The sequence below is a fragment of the Hydra vulgaris genome, chromosome 08 (assembly GCF_038396675.1).
Source record: "Hydra vulgaris chromosome 08, alternate assembly HydraT2T_AEP".
Taxonomy (NCBI): Eukaryota; Metazoa; Cnidaria; class Hydrozoa; order Anthoathecata; family Hydridae; genus Hydra; species Hydra vulgaris.
Genome location: NC_088927.1, coordinates 45,424,801 through 45,443,881, shown reverse-complemented (window position 1 = coordinate 45,443,881; position 19,081 = coordinate 45,424,801). Strand labels below are relative to the sequence as shown.

The 19,081-nt window shown below is 29.2% G+C and overlaps 1 protein-coding gene across 5 annotated transcripts in view; it reads right to left on the bottom strand.

Annotated features, from left to right (window-relative positions):
- LOC136083885 (TNF receptor-associated factor 3-like) overlaps positions 1–19,081 on the bottom strand; it is a 105,055-nt gene that overhangs the window by 9,152 nt on the left and 76,822 nt on the right. For all 5 annotated transcript variants that reach the window (XM_065803804.1, XM_065803802.1, XM_065803800.1 and 2 more), the window contains one exon: positions 16,404–16,982. In XM_065803804.1, the coding sequence (XP_065659876.1) occupies positions 16,404–16,982 (579 nt within the window). The remainder of the gene's footprint in view (positions 1–16,403; positions 16,983–19,081) is intronic.

Sequence of the window (19,081 nt, the reverse complement as noted above, 5' to 3'; positions counted from 1 at the left end):
ACACCATGTTTTACAAAAATCAAAAACAGAGAAAAACGCAAAAGAAGATTTGATGACAAAAAAAGTAAACTATAAAGTATAAAAAACTAATGAAATCCAGCGGAATAAGCTTGGCATGGTTCTAATTGAGCTTCCTTATCATTAAACCCTTTTTTTAGTGGCGCAACTTCTGTTGGGATTTTGCAGTAAGTGAAGACTGGATTGTACATTTTTTAATTCTGCATTTATCACGGTTAATCAATCGATATGAGTAAAACGTCCAATACGTATTCCCAAATTTTTTAAAACATCAATAATTCCATGGGTACCTTCATTAAAATTAATAATGGCAGAATTTACTGACATTTCAATAATATTTCTATTTACAAAAATATGTTTAGGGCATCGTTTCCAGATTATAGCATTTCATGCTTCATTATTGTTTTGTGTAAGACCGTGTAGGCACTTTTTAAGTAGTTCTTCATTGCTTAAGTCTTTGAATACAGGGAGAAGAAGCTTAGCTTGGGTTTATATGTTTTATGTCCACTTATATGGTCACGTTGCCATTTACACCAGCTGGCAATAATTCGTGGGCAAAATTAATGACGTATACTCATGTCTTTAATATCAAAGTTGTAAAAAAGTACTGCCCATACAGCCTTTTTCTTTTGATATATATTACCTAAATTTTGTTTAATAGCCATTCCAAAATAATTTTGTAAATTTTAAAATTTTTTTCCTGCTACTAGTTTTCCATCACACAACTTTTTTCCAAGTAGACGTTGGCGCAGTGCGCGACCACGACTTCCTATCTTTTTTTGGATGTGCCCAATACATTCTGCTTTTTTGATCTCTATATCTTTGTATGAACATGAAGCTAATACTGCAGAATACGATGAGGTATCACCATCACCCAAATAACTAGTATATTGTAACTTATATTTTTCGACAGACCGATGGAAAATAGTAATTGCACCTGCACCTTCCATAGCACCAGATGATTTTTGATGATTTCCAAAGAATACATCCTTTACAATGTTTTGACAACACAACAGCATCTACACATTTGCCTGTTAAAGTAGATATGGCTGTGACAACACCATTAAATGATGAGTGACCTCTTTTTCTTCCATAGCACCAGATGATCTTTGATGATTTCCAAAGAATACATCCTTTACAATGTTTTGACAACACAACAGCATCTACACATTTGCCTGTTAAAGTAGATATGGCTGTGACAACACCATTAAATGATGAGTGACCTCTTTTTCTTCCATAGCACCAGATGATCTTTGATGATTTCCAAAGAATACATCCTTTACAATGTTTTGACAACACAACAGCATCTACACATTTGCCTGTTAAAGTAGATATGGCTGTGACAACACCATTAAATGATGAGTGACCTCTTTTTTGCCAAGTTCCGTCAACTGAAACATTGAATTGTATCATAATGTGAAGCATTATTATTAATCAAGTTTCTAGTTTCTAATGCTGCTTTGTTAGTAACCTGTTGAGCAACAGTTTCATAAGCATTGTATAATTTTTTGTTAATTTTATCATATGCATTGTAGGTAATTGAAAGAATGTTCATTAGTTGGTGGTATAGTTTCATTGGTTCATAACCTTCACCTATTTCTCTAAATGCTAATACAGAAAGAACATTTATTTCTTAGCTATCTCTTCCTACAGAATTATTAAAAAGATTTGAAATAGGTCTGGAAGTTTGAAATGAATGACACCAATCACAGGAAGTACAGCAAAGTTCCAAAGTCAAACAAAGTCCCATTCTTTTATTAGGACGATTTTGTATAAAAATTGAAGAAAAGCAACTCGGACATTTCATAACTTCGAGAATCATTAAATAAAGTAACTCAAAGTTCATTATAAAGTTGAAATCATTATAAACAAGTTCTGGATTTATCCATGCAATAATTTTTTTGGCACTGGCTATTGTTGTAAAAGAATTTGACTCTTGTGGTATAACTGTGCTCTGGCATTGAATTTTTCGTGCTTTGTCTTAACGATTAATGCCTTGGTAATGTCTTTTTTTCCTTCTAGCATAGGATCTGACCATTTTAAGGCTAATAAGTTAACAGAACCTAAGTCTTTTATTCAGAACAAATATTTTTTTAATCAGTCAGAATATTAACTATTCAACAAATTAAACAGCATTTAGCGATTTTATTTACAATTTATTTTGAGAAAGTAATAATGTAAAACCACTATAAAAACTTATTTAAGCTTATGACTTATTAATTGCAGAACAAACTAGAAATTATCCAGTTGTGGTTATGGATGTTTTGCGTTGCTAAGGCCGTTGCTATAGAACTTTTTTTAAAAAAGTTACTTTTTTTCAATATCAAAAAAAAATTTGCAAACTAATTTTATATATTATTAATCTACAATAAATTGTCTATCAAATGAGCTAAATATCTAAAATTTCATTTTTTTAAAGATTTTGAGAAAATATTTGGTGTTGTACCACCTCAAACCTTTAACAAAAAATTTTTCATGTTTAGTGTATCATATATATAGTGACTTCATGCTCTCGACTTGATTCTTAAGCATTTATAAATTCAAAGTTGGATTGCTTATCCAAGTCGCCTAATATTAACTGGTTCATTAATGAGTGGATTAACTACCACATTTTTATTGAAAACAACAAGCCTAACGGGCCAGTTATTAAAAGTAAAAAAAGGATGCAAGTTATCGAATCACAATGAGTTTATCCGCGATTTATTTTTTTAAATGCACAAAATCTTTAAAGATAAAATTTAATTTTAATAAAAATAAAAATTAATTTTATTGACTTTTAAAAAAATCAATAAAAATATTGCCCAATAAAATATTTTATTTTTATTTAATTTTTTTAAACAATGTGCTTTTTGTTTATGTCCTCACATAGATAGAGTTTCAGCTTTTTTGTTAATGATTACAAAGGGTAAAGTTTTTGTTGTTGTTGCACTTATTGAGTTGTTGTTGTTGCACTTATTGTGCAATGAGGAAATCTGTCAATTACATTTTTCATTAAATAGTTATAAAGAAATGAAGGGGTTTTTTTGATTTTTCAATTTGTTTTATTTATGAGTGCTTATCTTTAAAGATTTTGTTATTTTATACAAAAAATTTGGCTTTTATACTTAATAAGCTAATTTTGATAAAAAAATAAAATAACAAAAATTATTGATCAAATATTTTCCGATGAAAAAATTATCAAATGTTTTACCAAGAATTATTACAAAAAATTATTCAAATGTTTTACAAAACGGTTCTCTTAATAATTATTTTTTAATTGCGTTTTTTTTGAAATACGTAATAAGCCTCTCAAGGCGTTATGAAAAACGGCTATAGATGATAGCTACCCATATTTCTTTCAGTGCAATCAATTAATGTAACACCTCAAGTATAATAAGTTAATTGTTCAACTTATCCTGAATATTTAATTGTTTAATTCACTGATACTTAAGTTATTCTATTGATGGATTGTTTTAATTGTTATTTTTTTTTGCAATGTAATATTGTTTAATGTAATTTGTTATATGTAATTTTTTAAATGTAATTTTGTTTTGTTTTCGGAAAAAACACACTGAAACTTTTTAGTTTTCCTTGTGGTTTTTTGCTGTGGATTGTTTTTTTTAAAAATTATTTTTATTACGACTTTTTCGATTGAGTCGAAATTTTATCTATTTCGAATTTTTTTTTTTTTTTGAATTTTGAATCTTAAATTGCTCAAAGTTATGCAGGCGTTCTCTCTTCCGGAAACACGGCTGTCCAAACGAAAAGCTATCTCGGTTTTTTCAACTCGAAGTCTGAGATCGATAATTCAAACGTGCTTGTTTGTCGGTATGGAGATTTAAACTGTTCCATTAATGATTTTCTCTCTAGCTTGTTACCCCGTTATCAAAACGTTGACGGTCTTAACTTACGATATAAACATCCTGGCCAGCCCGAACCTAACTCAAAATTAACAAACCCAACCATTTCACCCTCAAATTCAACACAAACTACTGCATTGCAAACGAATAAACGTTTGGAATGTGAAATATTTTTGGAGGAAGTTTTTTATTCAAAAGAAAATGAGGAATGTCTTATGAAGACGAAACTGATTCGATAATAATAGATGAACAATACGATAGCCAAATTGGTGCGGTAAAGAAATCGTAAAGTTATTACTCTTAACCCTTTATTGGATAGGACCGCCAAATGGCGACATTCTTTTTTAAATCCAAATCAGACGAGTACTTTGAATTTTTATAGATTTGGAAAATATTTTTATAAAATCCTAGCCTACTACGATCTTTTTGCAATAAACTTATGCGAAACTGAACAATTGGATATTATGAAATAGGTCGATAAAGTTATGAGGTTTTTACATTCAAAAGTTACATGTTTTTGAATGACCTGTATACTTGGATTTACTAAATTTAATAATAATGTTTTTAGTTTATTTATTAGTTGAAACCTAGAATTTAATTTTTTGTATGCAACCAAGTTTGTAATATTTGTTTATGTGATCAATATCTCATCAGTTATTTTGATTCCGCCAATTGGCTGTTATGAACTACGGCGATTCGTTTTTGGTTCAAAACATAAAACTGTTTTGGTTTAACTCTTACAGATATTAAATATTAGAAAGACATTACTATTATTTTAGAAACATCTAACTGATGTTAAAGAAACACATAGTTATTATCAAATGTTAGATACACTTTATTCTTCATTAGTTTGTAATTTTTATGGTAAAACCTATCAAAAACACAGTTAAAACAAAATATGATAATAAAATAATTTTTACAAAATGTATTACTAACAAATAATTTTAAAGTTAAATAAAATTTCTGTATCGTGTTATTTACATATTCTGTAACAACTATTTTAATATCAATTTAGAAAAAAAAAATTATTAAGAAAATAATTATTAAGAAATTAAAACTTATATAGAGTAAACAAACCATATAAATAAATACACATATGTTGTTTTCTATAAATCACATTTCTATAAATCACAGTTTCATTTAGATAATAAAATGAATAAACAAAGAAAAATACGCTATGACTTTAATGAAGCTATTCAATATACTTTGGAGCCAGGTTCAGAGTCTGAGCTTTCAGATTTGGAACTTAGTAGTGATGAAGAGGACGATAATAATCTATTTTTGGTTACCCGTATAAATGATGAGATAAGTATATGTGAAGAAGAGCAATGTATGACTGCAGATATTCTTTTGGAAGATGAAATTAATATTGGATTTACAACTCCAGATAAGCCAAATACAAATGAGACAACTTCTTCATCCACATTACCAAAGCCAATAACTCATAATTATAAATGGTGTAATAAAAGACCACCTATAAGAGACACTACTTTATCTGGTTGTGAATTTAGTCTTCCACCTAACAATGTTGATACTTTTACCCCATTGATATATTTCCAAATGTTTTGGAAAGATACTTTGTTTACCTTACTTGCTGAACAAACAAATCTTTACAGTGTTCAAATATCTTCTAAATCTGTTAATGTAACAGAAACTGAATTGAAGCAGTTTATTGCAATACAAATGTACATGTCTATTTTCAAATTGCCAGCATATTATATGTATTGGTCAATGGAGACGCGATATCCTAAAATAGCTGATCTCATGTCTTTGTCTCGATATAAAAAAATAAGAGAATTTTTACATGCAGCTGATAACTCAAGACTTAATGATCCAGTTAATAAACATAACAAAATTTATAAAATTGCACCTGTACTAGATCATGTTCGTCAAAATTGTCTTTCTATAGAACCAGAAACTGGGCACTTTATTGACGAGCAAATAATTCCAGCCAAAACTCGCTATAGTGGAATAAGGCAATACAATCCTAAAAAGCCAGTGAAGTGGGGTTTCAAAAACTTAGTTCGTAGTGGAATTTCAGGAATTATATATGACTTTTTCTTATATACTGGTGTTGCAGCAATTGGCTCTGAAAAATGTAACGGCTCATATGTTGTGAAACAATTAATAGAATCCTTACCAAAAAATCAAAACTTTAGGCTCTGCTTTGATAATTGGTTTTGAAGTCTTGATTTATGTTTACATTTGAACAAATTAGGCATTCTTACAACAGCAACAATTAGAAATGATAGAATGTAAGGGTGTTGTTTACCAACTGAAAGTGAAATGAGAAAAAAAGGAAGAGGAAGCCATGCATATAAATGTGATATTAATTCAGGAATAATAATCACCAGATGGTACGATAATAAATATGTCAATTTATGCTCAACATATTGTGATCCAGATTCAATACAGATGTTAAAAGATGGAATCGCACTGAAAAAAACTTTGTCAACATAAACTGTCCATTAGTAGTAAAAGAATATAACCAAAGCATGGGAGGTGTAGATTTATGTGACATGTTAATTTTACTTTATCGCACTAATATTAAAACCAAGCGGTGGTACATTAAAATATTGTTTCACTGCATTGACATTTGTAAAGTTAATGGTTGGTTGATTTACAGGCGTCATTGCAATCAATTAAAAAAAAACAGCTGACATTACTTCAGTTTACAACACAAATTGCATCTAGCTTGTCTTATGCAGAGAAACCCCTAGTGGCAGTTGGCAGGCAATCTAAAAGAAAATTGTGTAAGGATGTGACACCACAAAAGCGAAATAATTCAATTCCTTTACCAAACAAAGATATTCAGCTTGTTGTGTTGATTGTTTAAATCATTGGCCTGAACATCGTGAGAAAAAACTTAATTGTCGCCTATGTAAGGTTGGAAGCAGCAGAATTTTTTGCAAAAAATGCAACATTTGTTTATGTTTAAACAAAAAAAACAATTGTTTTTATTCTTTTCATGTAAAGTAATTATTTTGATTTGTTTAAGGTTTCTTTATTGAAACATAATTTTTTTTTGTGATTTTTCCTTAACGGTTCATAACCGCCAAATGGCGGTCATTTGCCATTTGAAAACTACTAATGGTAGCAAAAAAAAATTTCCGATTTGCAATTAATGATATAAAACTATGTTTTTTGCCAAAGGAATATTTTTTTACTCAATATCTTCACATAGTGAACAATAAAGGGTTAATTATTTTTTTCTATCCATTTTCCTTTTTTTAGCTTTGTTCTCAAATCAGACTTTTATTTCGAATTTTTTTTTTTTTTTGAATTTTGAATTTTGAATCTTAAATTTTGTTTTAAACTTTTCCTTGCTACAAAAAATCTTTTTTTCGAGTTTTTCCGTTCTATTTAATAAATTCTCGTGAATTATGTAAGTCACGTTTTTGAATAAGCGCGAAAGCTGAGGTAATCTGAGTTGTTGTAGATCGCGCTTTTGTGTAAAATGTTATGGTCCAGTGCGTCCATCTGTTAGTATTACGTCAGTTCAAACGAAAACTCGTGCTATAAGGTTAAGGTTTATACGTTTGTATGTCAGGTGGTAAAATTATTATATTTATGTTTTAGGTACACGAGTTTTCAATTTAGGAAATCTAATCGTCTCCATCATGGCTGTAAATATTTTAACGTGCAACATAAACGGTCTAAACGACCAAGACAAACGCGATAATTTTTTTGGGTTTTCTTCGATCTTATCCTTCAGGGAAGTCAACGAAATCCGGACCTTCCACTGTTAAACAGTGGAGTGACGAATGGACTGGAATAATAATGGACTGGAATAAATGGAATATATTTGGAACTCTGGTCCGAGTCATAACTGTTGTGGGGTGCAGGACACAGGACTACCCGTCCTGATGGCCGGGGATTTCAACATGGTCAAAAGCCTACCTCTTGACACAGAAGGCTCTAACAATGCTAAATATCACACTTACGGCATTGCTCAACTTGGGGTCATCCAAGGTAATTATAACCAAGGTAAGTATGACCTAGTAGATGTTTATCGTTACAAGTTTCCCAACAAAAGCGAACTCACATAGCGCAATCAGACGTATTAAATGTAGACTCGCAGAATCTACTGCCCTGATGAAGTCGCCAAAAAAACAACATATACCATAATTCTCACCAACCCTTTTTCCGACCTTTTTTCGTGTCAACAACTGTCAATTATAGTAAAACCAGGAGAGGAAATTTCTGCAAATCTTAATTCAAGATTGGCAAAAAACTAAAAAACGATCCTATACGTCAATTTTAAAATGGTAAGACGACTGTAAACTTTTTGTTAGGATTGAATTACAGCACATATCGATACAGGAAAGTGCAAAAAACAAAAACAAATCAAAAGGATTGAAAACGAAATCCAACGGGAGCGACAAAACGCTAACCTGAATTTAGATAGATAAAACGCGCTCTTTTCTTGCTCCAGTTTTCCGGAGCGTTTATTCGCACGAAACAAAAAATAATCGAAGAAGGATAGTTGTATAGTTTTTGTAAAAAGTTCAACAGTTAATTACCGAAATTCGCAAGAATGACGGCACATTGACGAGTGAACCTGGTGAAATACTAAACTCCCTAGTTTCATATTATAAAAATATTTACACCAAAACTAGTTTATGCAAAGACAGCCAAAACTATGTCTTGTCACACATCACTAAACGTTTAAGTGATGATGAAAATCAATTTTTAAATACCCGCCTAACTGGCGCGGAACTAAAAGAAGCTTTTTTTAATTTTGAAAACGGAAAATCTTTGGGCTATGACGGACTTCCAGCTGAACTTTTTAAAACCATTTAGAAAAATATTTTGAAGAAATACGAAATACTTTTCGAAGAAAAAAACACCAGCCACTCTATGAAAAAATCAATTATTTCGCTGAATCGGCTGTTTACATATCGTTAATCGCTGATTACAAAATAATCACAAAAGCGCTGGCCCTAAGACTTGCAAAAGTAATGGGGAAAATTATAGAACCAAACCAAACCAAACCAAATCAATCCCAGGTAGAACAATATTCTCAAATTTACATTTAGTCCGTGATCTTATAAAATACGCGGAAAAATCTACCTAGTATCGTTTTGTTAATAGATCAAGAAAAGACGTTAGATAAAGTGCGTTTCTGCTTTAGAGTCTCCAAAAACTCAATCTTGGAGAAAATTTTGCATCTTCTGTTAACACCTTATATTCAGAAGTTTCGGCATCTGTTCTAAATTGCGGCTTCCTGTCAATTGCCTCCTTTCCCACGAAATAGGGATTTAGACAGGGTTACGCTCTCGCTCTCTCTTGCTGTATGTTTTTGTCGCCGAGGCTCTCGCTTTGGTGGTCAGAGCAGACAGCAGAATAAAGGGTTTCCACTTACCAGGTACACCGACGATTTGAACTTTTTTTGCCACGTAAAATCAGTCCGACATAGAGTAAACCGATTTCAAAATATTAGGTGTTACTTTTTACACCAGACTGAGCAATACTACCAATTTGGCTAGGAACTCTAAACAAAATAGAGAAAAAAACTCAAGTTTCTGGAACTACGCACTTAATCACTTAGGCCATTTTTGAAAATCTGTGGCAAGACCAATTTCAATCAGGTCAAGAGAGAGATTTTTAGATTTTTCAAAAGCGGGGATCTCGGAATTTAATCACCGAAGGAGCAAAGTCTTGCACTTCGCCTCAAAACACTCTTTCAACTGAAAGAATGCCAAGAGGAAAAAGCTCACGATTATAACTACTTTTCAAAGTATTGGTTCGCGAGTTCACTTATAAAACTTACAAACCAAAACCAAAGCTGGAACTTTTTAAAGCAGAACAATTTTCCAAAACACTGACAACAAAAACGTCTCAGTACTACAAAACAACAATAAAAACATTAGGCAAAAACGGTCCCTCTTTAACGTCCCCCTAAAAACACTTTTTTACTTAGAAGTGGCAAAAAACAAAAAGACAGTCGTGCCAGCAGAACTTTTCTGGAAGTGGACCCAAATTTGGAAAAAAAACTTCACCTCCCACGCATCCGGACCGACTCAAAATATCTTTTTTCGCTTTTTACAAAACAGTTTACCTTCTGGTGGCCAAAAGCACAAGGCAACAGATCGTCAAAATAACAAATGCAAAATTTGCGGTAAAATTGAGGACAACATCCACATCTTTGCCTACTGTCCTCCTTCTGTTGAAATATGGGATATTTTGAACATATGTATATAACTCCTTGACACCCCAAAACAATTTCTTTCCAATAAATTCAATTTTTTCGATTGAAACAGCGAATTTCGAATCTCGATTGAAACAGCGAATTTTGAATCTCGATTGAAACAGCGAATTTCGAATATCAATTAAAACAGCTTTCTCGATTGAAACAGCGAATTTATTGGAGAAAAACCCCACTGTTTGACACTCACTCAAATCCTGAGTGCAATATGGAACAGTTGATGCCACCACATGTATAGTGACACAAAAATTGACCCAGTGGCAGTAATCAGGGTAATAATTAGGAACATAAGAAATTTTATTACTTTAAAATTTAATTTTCATGTCCGTAAAAACACTGCGGACATGAAAATTAAATTTTTAAAATTAAAAAACACTTTTCTGTCAATATTTTTGTATTAAAAACGTTTTCTGTCAAGTAGAGAATGGAAATCTGAAAAAAACATATGAGTTCTTTATATTTTTAGTAAAGATTTCCTTTTCTCTGGAATTTTTTTATGTTATACAACAAAGTTATTGTTAAATATGATTAGAAAATCACTGCCAGCCCTTATATTATGAAATATTATTTTAGCATATAAGTGTTTATCTTTAGTGTTCGTAACGTAAAGTTTGCGTAAAAGTCCTGTAATTCTTTATGTGTTTTGATAAAAAAAATTTTCTTTTATTTAAAAAATTTTTTTAACCTATGTTGAATATTCTCATAATTATATCTAAACTCACGAATTCTATCCGCACCACGGCTGGAAAATAGAAAACAAAAAATACAAAAAAATATAAAATCAAAAAACACATAATATAACACAAAATATAAAATCGAAAAACACAAAAAAGTATAACAAAATATAAAATAAAATAAATAGAAAATAGAAAATGTATATATATATATATATATATATATATATATATATATATATATATATATATATATATATATATATATATATATATATATATATATATATATATATATATGAACATTTGTAAAAGCTATATATTGTAAAGCGATATAAAACCCGAGTTAATGTAATTTTTTAAAAAATTGTAAACATTATTTTGTAATAAAAAAATAATAATTTTTTTTTGAGGAGTAGAAACTTCTGTTAGAACAAGACTCACTTATAGTTGACTCATTACATTGATTAATTGTTATTATTATCATTTTTTTAATATTAGATTTTTTGTAAGCAGTATCCCACAACATATATATATATATATATATATATATATATATATATATATATATATATATATATATATATATATATATACACATATATATATATATATATATATATATATATATATATATATATATATATATATACAAATTTTTTTTAATTTGTATACAATTTTTTTAAATAAGAAAATATTAATTGTTTATATAAATTATTTAGATAAGATAAGATGAGATTTTTATTAACAATAATCAATGACAATAAAAAAAAGTCAGGGTAAGAAAGGCTAATCAGGGTAATCAGATATGTAAGGGTAATCATGATAATTAGGGTGAGTAAGGGTAAAATAAAAAATCAGGGTAAAAAAAGTTGCTATTAATACGCGTAAATCCGAATTTTACGGATTTACGCCACATTTTACGTTTTTTCGGCCCCATACTGTGACACTTTATCGGCCCCATGCTGTGACACTTTTTCCAGTTAGTGCAAAAGTTTCATGGTATGAATCTGTTTTGCTCTGTTATTTTTTAGAAAAATTTTTAGAAATATGTATCGATGTTTTTTGAATACTAGAATTATGTAAATTTAATTTTGCATGGATTTCTTTGAGTTAAAATTGTATTTATTATGAGCTTATTGTTTTTAAAAATTTGCTTGCTTTTTGGACATTAAGTATAAATCAAAGAAATGCTGGTTCATTTTTCTAACAAATTCTCTCAACTTTAAAAACCTTTTTTTTACTACTAGCCAAATTTCATTGAAAAAAAGCATACTCAAGCATCTTAATACTATACTCCATTTAGGTAAAAACTAGCTTGTTTTTTGGACATCAAGTATATATCGAAGTAATGCTGGTTTATTTTTCTAATATATTCTCTTAACTTTAAAAAGCTTTTTTCTTACTGCCTGCCAAATTTCACTGAAAAAAAGCATACTCAGGCACCTCAATACAATACTCCAATTAGATAACTGTTATAAGCTTTAATAATGCGGTACACTCACAGTGAGGAGGGGTGGAATGTACTATTAATAACAATAATGATGTTGGATATAGATTATTTAATTGTACTAAACAGTATAAATATTTACCATTATTTAAATATGTTAATTTTTTTATTTATCAAAATTAAACTTTTTTTCTTCTTGCTCTTCTTGCTATCATGGGGCCAAAAAGGAAGTTTGTGTTTTATGGTAAAAGCAAAAAGTATTTAATTAATTTGAATTGTCAAAAATAGACATTGACTAATACAGTGTATAATACAGTTTGTAGAAATGACTAATACAGTGTGTAATACAGTTTGTAGAAAATTCTATTATTTTCAAAAAATAAAGATTCGTTTCTCAAAACATCTCAACAAGTCACTAAACATTTTAAGATAGATTTAAGATAGAATCAGGTTAGGAGTCTCATAAATAAATTATTGAATTGGGCTAAAAATTTTAACTGGGACAGTAAACGTTTTTTTGACTTTTGCAATAACTCTTTTTTAAGCGATATATCAAGTTAGGCTAACATTGTATTATTATCAGGCTCCTCAGATGTTTTACATACCAATATGAATGTTTTATCACCTTTAACTAGTGGACAACAACATCTGCAGGTTATAGTGAACGAGGCATAACTAACCATATACTTAGAGAGAAATTAAGCCCTATAAAACAAAAACTAAGAGGTAGGTACTCTTACAAAGAACGTCGTAACAAGATATCACTATTAAAAGCTGAATTAAACAGCATGCCAAATCAATTATGTATTCTAAAACAAAATGTTAAACAGAAAGAAAAAATAGTTAAAGGGCAGAAATACAAAATCTGAAAAAACTCACTCAAAAAAAAATTACGACCAGATTTGTAACTTTAAAGCTGAAAAAAAGACTTTGAAATTATATGAAATGCGTTAGTTAAGGCAACTCAAAACTAAGTATAATGCTGCTGTTTTGACAAGTAGCAGGGTAATTGCTAGTTTGGAAAATGATTTGCTCCAGATTGAGGAGGAAAGAAATATAATTATGTCGGATGATGAAAAAACATATTCATTACAAATAAGAATGATAATTTATAGTTTGTTATTGTGTAATGTACCAATAGGATTTCTAAATTTTTTAGATGAAAACAATCTACCACGAAGTATTATTCCTAGATATCGTGGAAATAGGCTTCGTGTTCTTTTTCATACTTGTTTCTTTTTTATGAGTGAGTTTAAACATTTATTTTTATTTAGTGAGTTTAAACATTTCCTCACTGTTGGAACAGTAAAATGTAATAGTTGAAAGAAATGTGTGCTTGTTTTGTTTGGAAAACTCCTTACTGGGCCTTGAATGAAAAAGTTTTATGTTTCAGCTAAGGATGCAACTTTTGATCATGTTTCTGGTATTCAGGTAGTGAAAAAAGTTTTGCTAATAATTACTAATTGTGAATCAAATCCAGCCACTCTGTTACGCAGAAGAACAGATTTTTTGGAAATACTCTTCCCCCTTACATTTTAAAATCAATGTATGCTCCATTGCTAACCACAAACACTTGTATATACTTCATTGATAACCAGCTTAAAAAATGACTTCTGCTTGTCTTCCAGCCACTCTGATTTGCAGAAGATCAAAATCCAGCCACTATGTTTCGCAGAAGAATAGATTTTTGGAAATACTCTTCCCCCTAACATTTTAAATCAATATATGCTCCATTGCTAACCACTAACACTTGTATAAGCTTCATTGATAACCAGCTTAAAAAATGACCTCTGCTTGTCTTGATGCTGTGCAAGTTGTCTTGAAGCGACAATATAAAAGGTATTTCTCATTTTCTATTACAGAGACACTAAAGGAGGAGACTGCGAGTGCAAGGCCTCACAATATTGATAGTGAAGAGATAGTTGATATGTTTAGTGATGCCAAAGGAAGATGTCCTAATGCCACAATTTGCCACATATCTTGCAAATTAAGATGTAAAATTAATAAGACTGTATATTATTTAGACATTCTAGGCCAACTGTATAAAGAAAAAGTTGTTAAGTTCATGTTGCACGAAATGAATAAAAAGAGAAAATTTTCCATAAAATGCCCCAAATTTGCTTTTTAAATGAATCTTAATGAGAGTGTTAAAATATTATTATAGTCTAAGTTTCTAAAAACATCTGAAGAAATGTTATGCAACTGTCTTACATGTTAAAGATACTTTTATTACGTAGATAACATTGAAGTAAATAAGTACAGCTCTTAATAAAATTAATTTTTTACCAAACAAATAGTAAAACAATAAAATTGTTGAACTGAACTTTAAATCAATTAATTTTTTGCCGTTTACTAAAATAAATTAAAGTATAGAGACTAATTTAAGAACAAGTTTTGAAATAGTCGGGTGTGGAACAGACTTACTATTACCCGTATCTACGGGTCATGACAGCGAAATAAATCATAAAAGTTGTAATTGTTTTTTTAATGAAACTGCTTTCTCCCAAAAAGTTATACTTCTTGGTATTTTTTCTATTTAAACAATCAAATCCTAAGCAAAACATTATTTTATCTTTTTTTTTTGCTTTTGCAAAGTCAAAATCTTAATAAAGTTCTTTACAAAAATAAAGTTACCTCATTAAAAAATTAAAAAATATTATTAAAAAAATTAATAAAAAAAATACAAACTTTATGTGGTCATTTTCAACTTTTTGAACTTTTTTTCCTTAACACCTAACATAATATTTACTGAGTGTGTAAAAAACTTGCATAAAATTATTTTTTCATTTATAACTATGCATATTTTAACTTATGCATTTTTATCCCAAAACAACGTACATCACCCAAATATCAGTGAAAAACTTTCCTTTGCAGATTTAAATCTTGTTAAGTTCTTCACTCATATTTACAGCCTTATATTTTGAATTTTTTCTACTCTGATAAAACCAACATTAAGTAGGGTGGAGTGGGGCTAGATAAGCATAGGGGCAAGTTGGGCAGTTAAAATATCTCAAAAACTACGCATCACATGACAAAACATCTAATAAATGAAAATTAAGGAATTAAAATCTTAACGCGCAACGAAAGATTGCTGAAAAGCTATTGAGTAAGATATATGGGCTTTTATTTTGGACCAAAACAGCAAAAAAAAAAATTATGCTACTTTTCTCTTGCATGCTCATTAACTTTTTTATCTGCTATCACTTAAGTGTTGATAAATTACCATTTCATCATCAGACTTTTGATTAAAATTAACTGTTTTTTCTTAAGTCTTACTGTTCTTTAAAAAACCCAACTAATGTGTTTTCTTGTCTAGAGGGGTAAGTTGAGCAGCTTTGAGAAAAATAAATAAACTGAACTATTGAACACAAAGATCACAACTTTGATAAGAAATTATAGAGCGGTACATTATTTATATATATTTTTAAAATTAGTAATGTTTAAATTGGGATTCACAGTTGATAGTTGTTTAAAGTATAAAATTATATTTTTATATTTTATAAGACTTTCTTATTATTTAAGTTTTTCACTTTTTGTACTTGTGTCATTAAGGTATAAAATAAAAAGTTAATAATCTATAAACACGCTTACTGTTAGTGAAAGTTTTATTGATGGTTCACTCAAGTTTCGTATCATACATATTCATTTCTTTGTTGAATTTTTAACTTACCACACACTATTGCTTAACTTACTCGCTGGGGCAGGTTGAACAGCTCTGCAAACTTTAGGCAATATGTTTAAAAAAAAATCAAAAACTATACTTTATTCTTAACAAATTTTAAGCAGGTTAAATTATCTTTCACATATTGAAAAAATTATGTAAGACCGTTCATGAGATCTGTTAGATTTAATAAAATTTGCTCAATTAGCTCTCTCTACCCTACCTAAAACATTTTTGAATTGATTGCCCAAGAGAACTTTTTTTTAAAATAACTTCAAAAATAATAACTATATGCACTAGTCTTTTTCATTTATAAAAAAAATTTTTTTTAGTCTTTTCTTATAATTTTATTTTATTGGCTGTTAAATCTTTTTTTTTTTTAATATTTTTATATATTAAAAATTATAAGTTTAACTTTTCAACTCTGACCAAAACACATTCACGGCTGGATGCAATTAGTAAGTAATTGATTGTTACTTATATTTTTTGTCAACTTTTTATATTATTTTTTTTATTACTTTAAAACACATTTTTATATAAATCATTTTCTTACCGTTTCGGCTACGAGGAAGGCCTTTATTACTTCCAAATTTTTCTCATGTAACATAATTTTATCTTGTTGTGCATCCACTTTTACCATAAGTTCATTTTTAAGTGCATCCACTGTTGATGTAATTTTCATTTCAAGTGCAACCACTTCTGACGCATTTTTGTTTTCAAGTGATTCCACTGCCGAGGTAATTTTATTTTCAAGTGCAACCGCTTTCAACGCAATTATGGTTTCAAGTGATTCTACTTTTGACATAATTTTATTTTCAAGTGCAACAACTTCTGTAGCATTTTTGTTTTCAAATGATTCCACTTTCGAGGTAATTTTATTTTCAAGTGTAACTGCTTTCGATGCAATTTTGGTTTCAAGTGATTCTACTTTTGACATAATTTTATTTTCAAGCCCATTCACTGTTAACATAATTTTATTTTCAAGTGCATTCACTTTTGACGCAATTTTATTTTCAAGCGTATCCAATGTTAACGTAATTTTGTTTTCAAGTGCGTCCAATTTTGATACTGCCAATGAAAGATGGGTTTGCATTGAAGAATCGGCGTGCGTTTCATGTTCTTTTCTCATTCCCTTTTAATATAATAAATATCCTAATTATTTTGATATAAATTAAGATAAAAATTATCTATATTGCACATACCAAAACAAAATCAACACTTCTTTAACTGATTCAAAAGTTGTAGAGAAAAAAGAAGAGAAAAATATTAAATAATGCGGAATCTGCGATTTACTGTTGTTTTCTACCGCCCTTCTTGCCATTGAAAGTAGCCAATTAACAATCATGAGCGAGGGATTAAAAACTCATGATTATAATTAAGCAAAAAATCACAATTTTACACACTAAAAAAAGAATTAAAAGTTTCTAACTCAGGTTAGAATATGTGATATATGCTTAGTAAAGTTGTTTTTTTTTAAATTAAAAACTTTTTTCAAGTTGATTTTTACATGATTTAAATTAGTTTTAGTTAACACTAAAACTAATTTGAGTCAACACATTTAACTTTGTAGACACACATATAAATGTCATGAAAAAAATGCAATTGTATCATAAAAAAAAATGTCATGAAAATTTACAATGGTTTCAATTTAAGAAAAAATATTTATAATAAAACAAATCTCAACTAAAGATAGAAGTCAGTTTAAATAAAAACAAAATTTTAAAAACAACTAATTTTGCAATCGCAATTATTACCTTAACAAATCTTGATATGTCTTTTGAACACCTCAAGACTTTTTGCCTCACTATTAAGAGTGTTCCAGAGCAAGGTGGTTCTATTTAACGTACAGCATGAATGATTAAATATGGAGCCTTTCGGAGGTATTTAGGAGGTAGATTGAGTTTTTGCTACAACGGAGTTTATTCTTAATTTTTTTTTATAGCAGAAAGGTTTTTCATAAATATTGGATTTAGACAAATAATAGATTTGAAAGTTTCCATTATAAGAAATCCCAAGTATTTTAGATGGATTCTAGGACTATTATCAAAATTTAATAATTCATCCAGAGGCAAGTTAAATCTTTTATAGAATATAATTAGTGCTTTTTTATGAATTCTATTTATTTGTTTGTCATCTTTTTCTAAACAAAACAGCCAAATTAAAGGACAATAAGAAAAGTTTGACAAAATAAAAGCATTAAACAGCAAAATAGAATTATCACGAGATAAAATATTTCTTATGAGTGATATGGCAAAACGTTTACCATTATTTTTACTGCATAACTGTTTAATGTGTTCCCCAAACTTTAGATCTTTATCAATTGTTATACCCAGTAGTCTTAGCGGGTTTTTTGCCCCCTTATCGGAGGCCAAAAAACCCTTATATTACCTATTTTTAGCAATAGATTTTTTGTGTTTTTTAAACCAACTAAAAGATATTGAAACTTATCTGGGTTCGCAACCATTGAGTTTAACTGAAACCAATTGATAGTATTGTTTGCTTCTTTTTGCAAACAAAAAATAACCTCCTCAAAGCTATAATCACAAGCATAAATAGTGTCATCAGCAAAATAACAATATTCTGTATCTTTAATAAATAAAAATAAGTCATTTATAAAGATATTGAACAAAATAGATCCAAGGATTGACCCTTAAGGCTTTTCAGATAATTTATCCACCCAATTTCAGGCAGAAGGTTTTTACCCTTTGTAAAAAATATACGACAGGAAGAGATTAGGAATTTCTGTCAAAAAACCATAAGGGTCTAATTTAGTAATTTTTAAGTCATGCAGGATATAGTTGTACGTTTTTGAGAGATCTATTAATATTGATGCAGAAATGCCTCCACTAATAATACAATCATGCCACTTATTAAGTTACAAAAAAAGGGCATGCTGAGTATTATAACCTCTTTAGAAACCACACAAAAGTTAATCAAATCTAGGCTTAATAAATATCATGATTTGTTCATATAAAATAGTTTCAAAAACTTTAGAAAGGGCTGGTAAAATGCTAATTGAACGGTAATTTGACTTATCAGTTGGGTCATTTTTCTTAAAACATAGTATAACATTAGCTATTTTTAGAAATTACGGGTATTTACCATCATAAATACTATTATTTATGCAATCTGTAAAACTGTTCGTAAAGTGAGTAATATAAGATTTTAACATAGAAGTTGGTATACCACCACTAGTCTTTTTCTTATTATTTATAAACCCTATTATTTTTG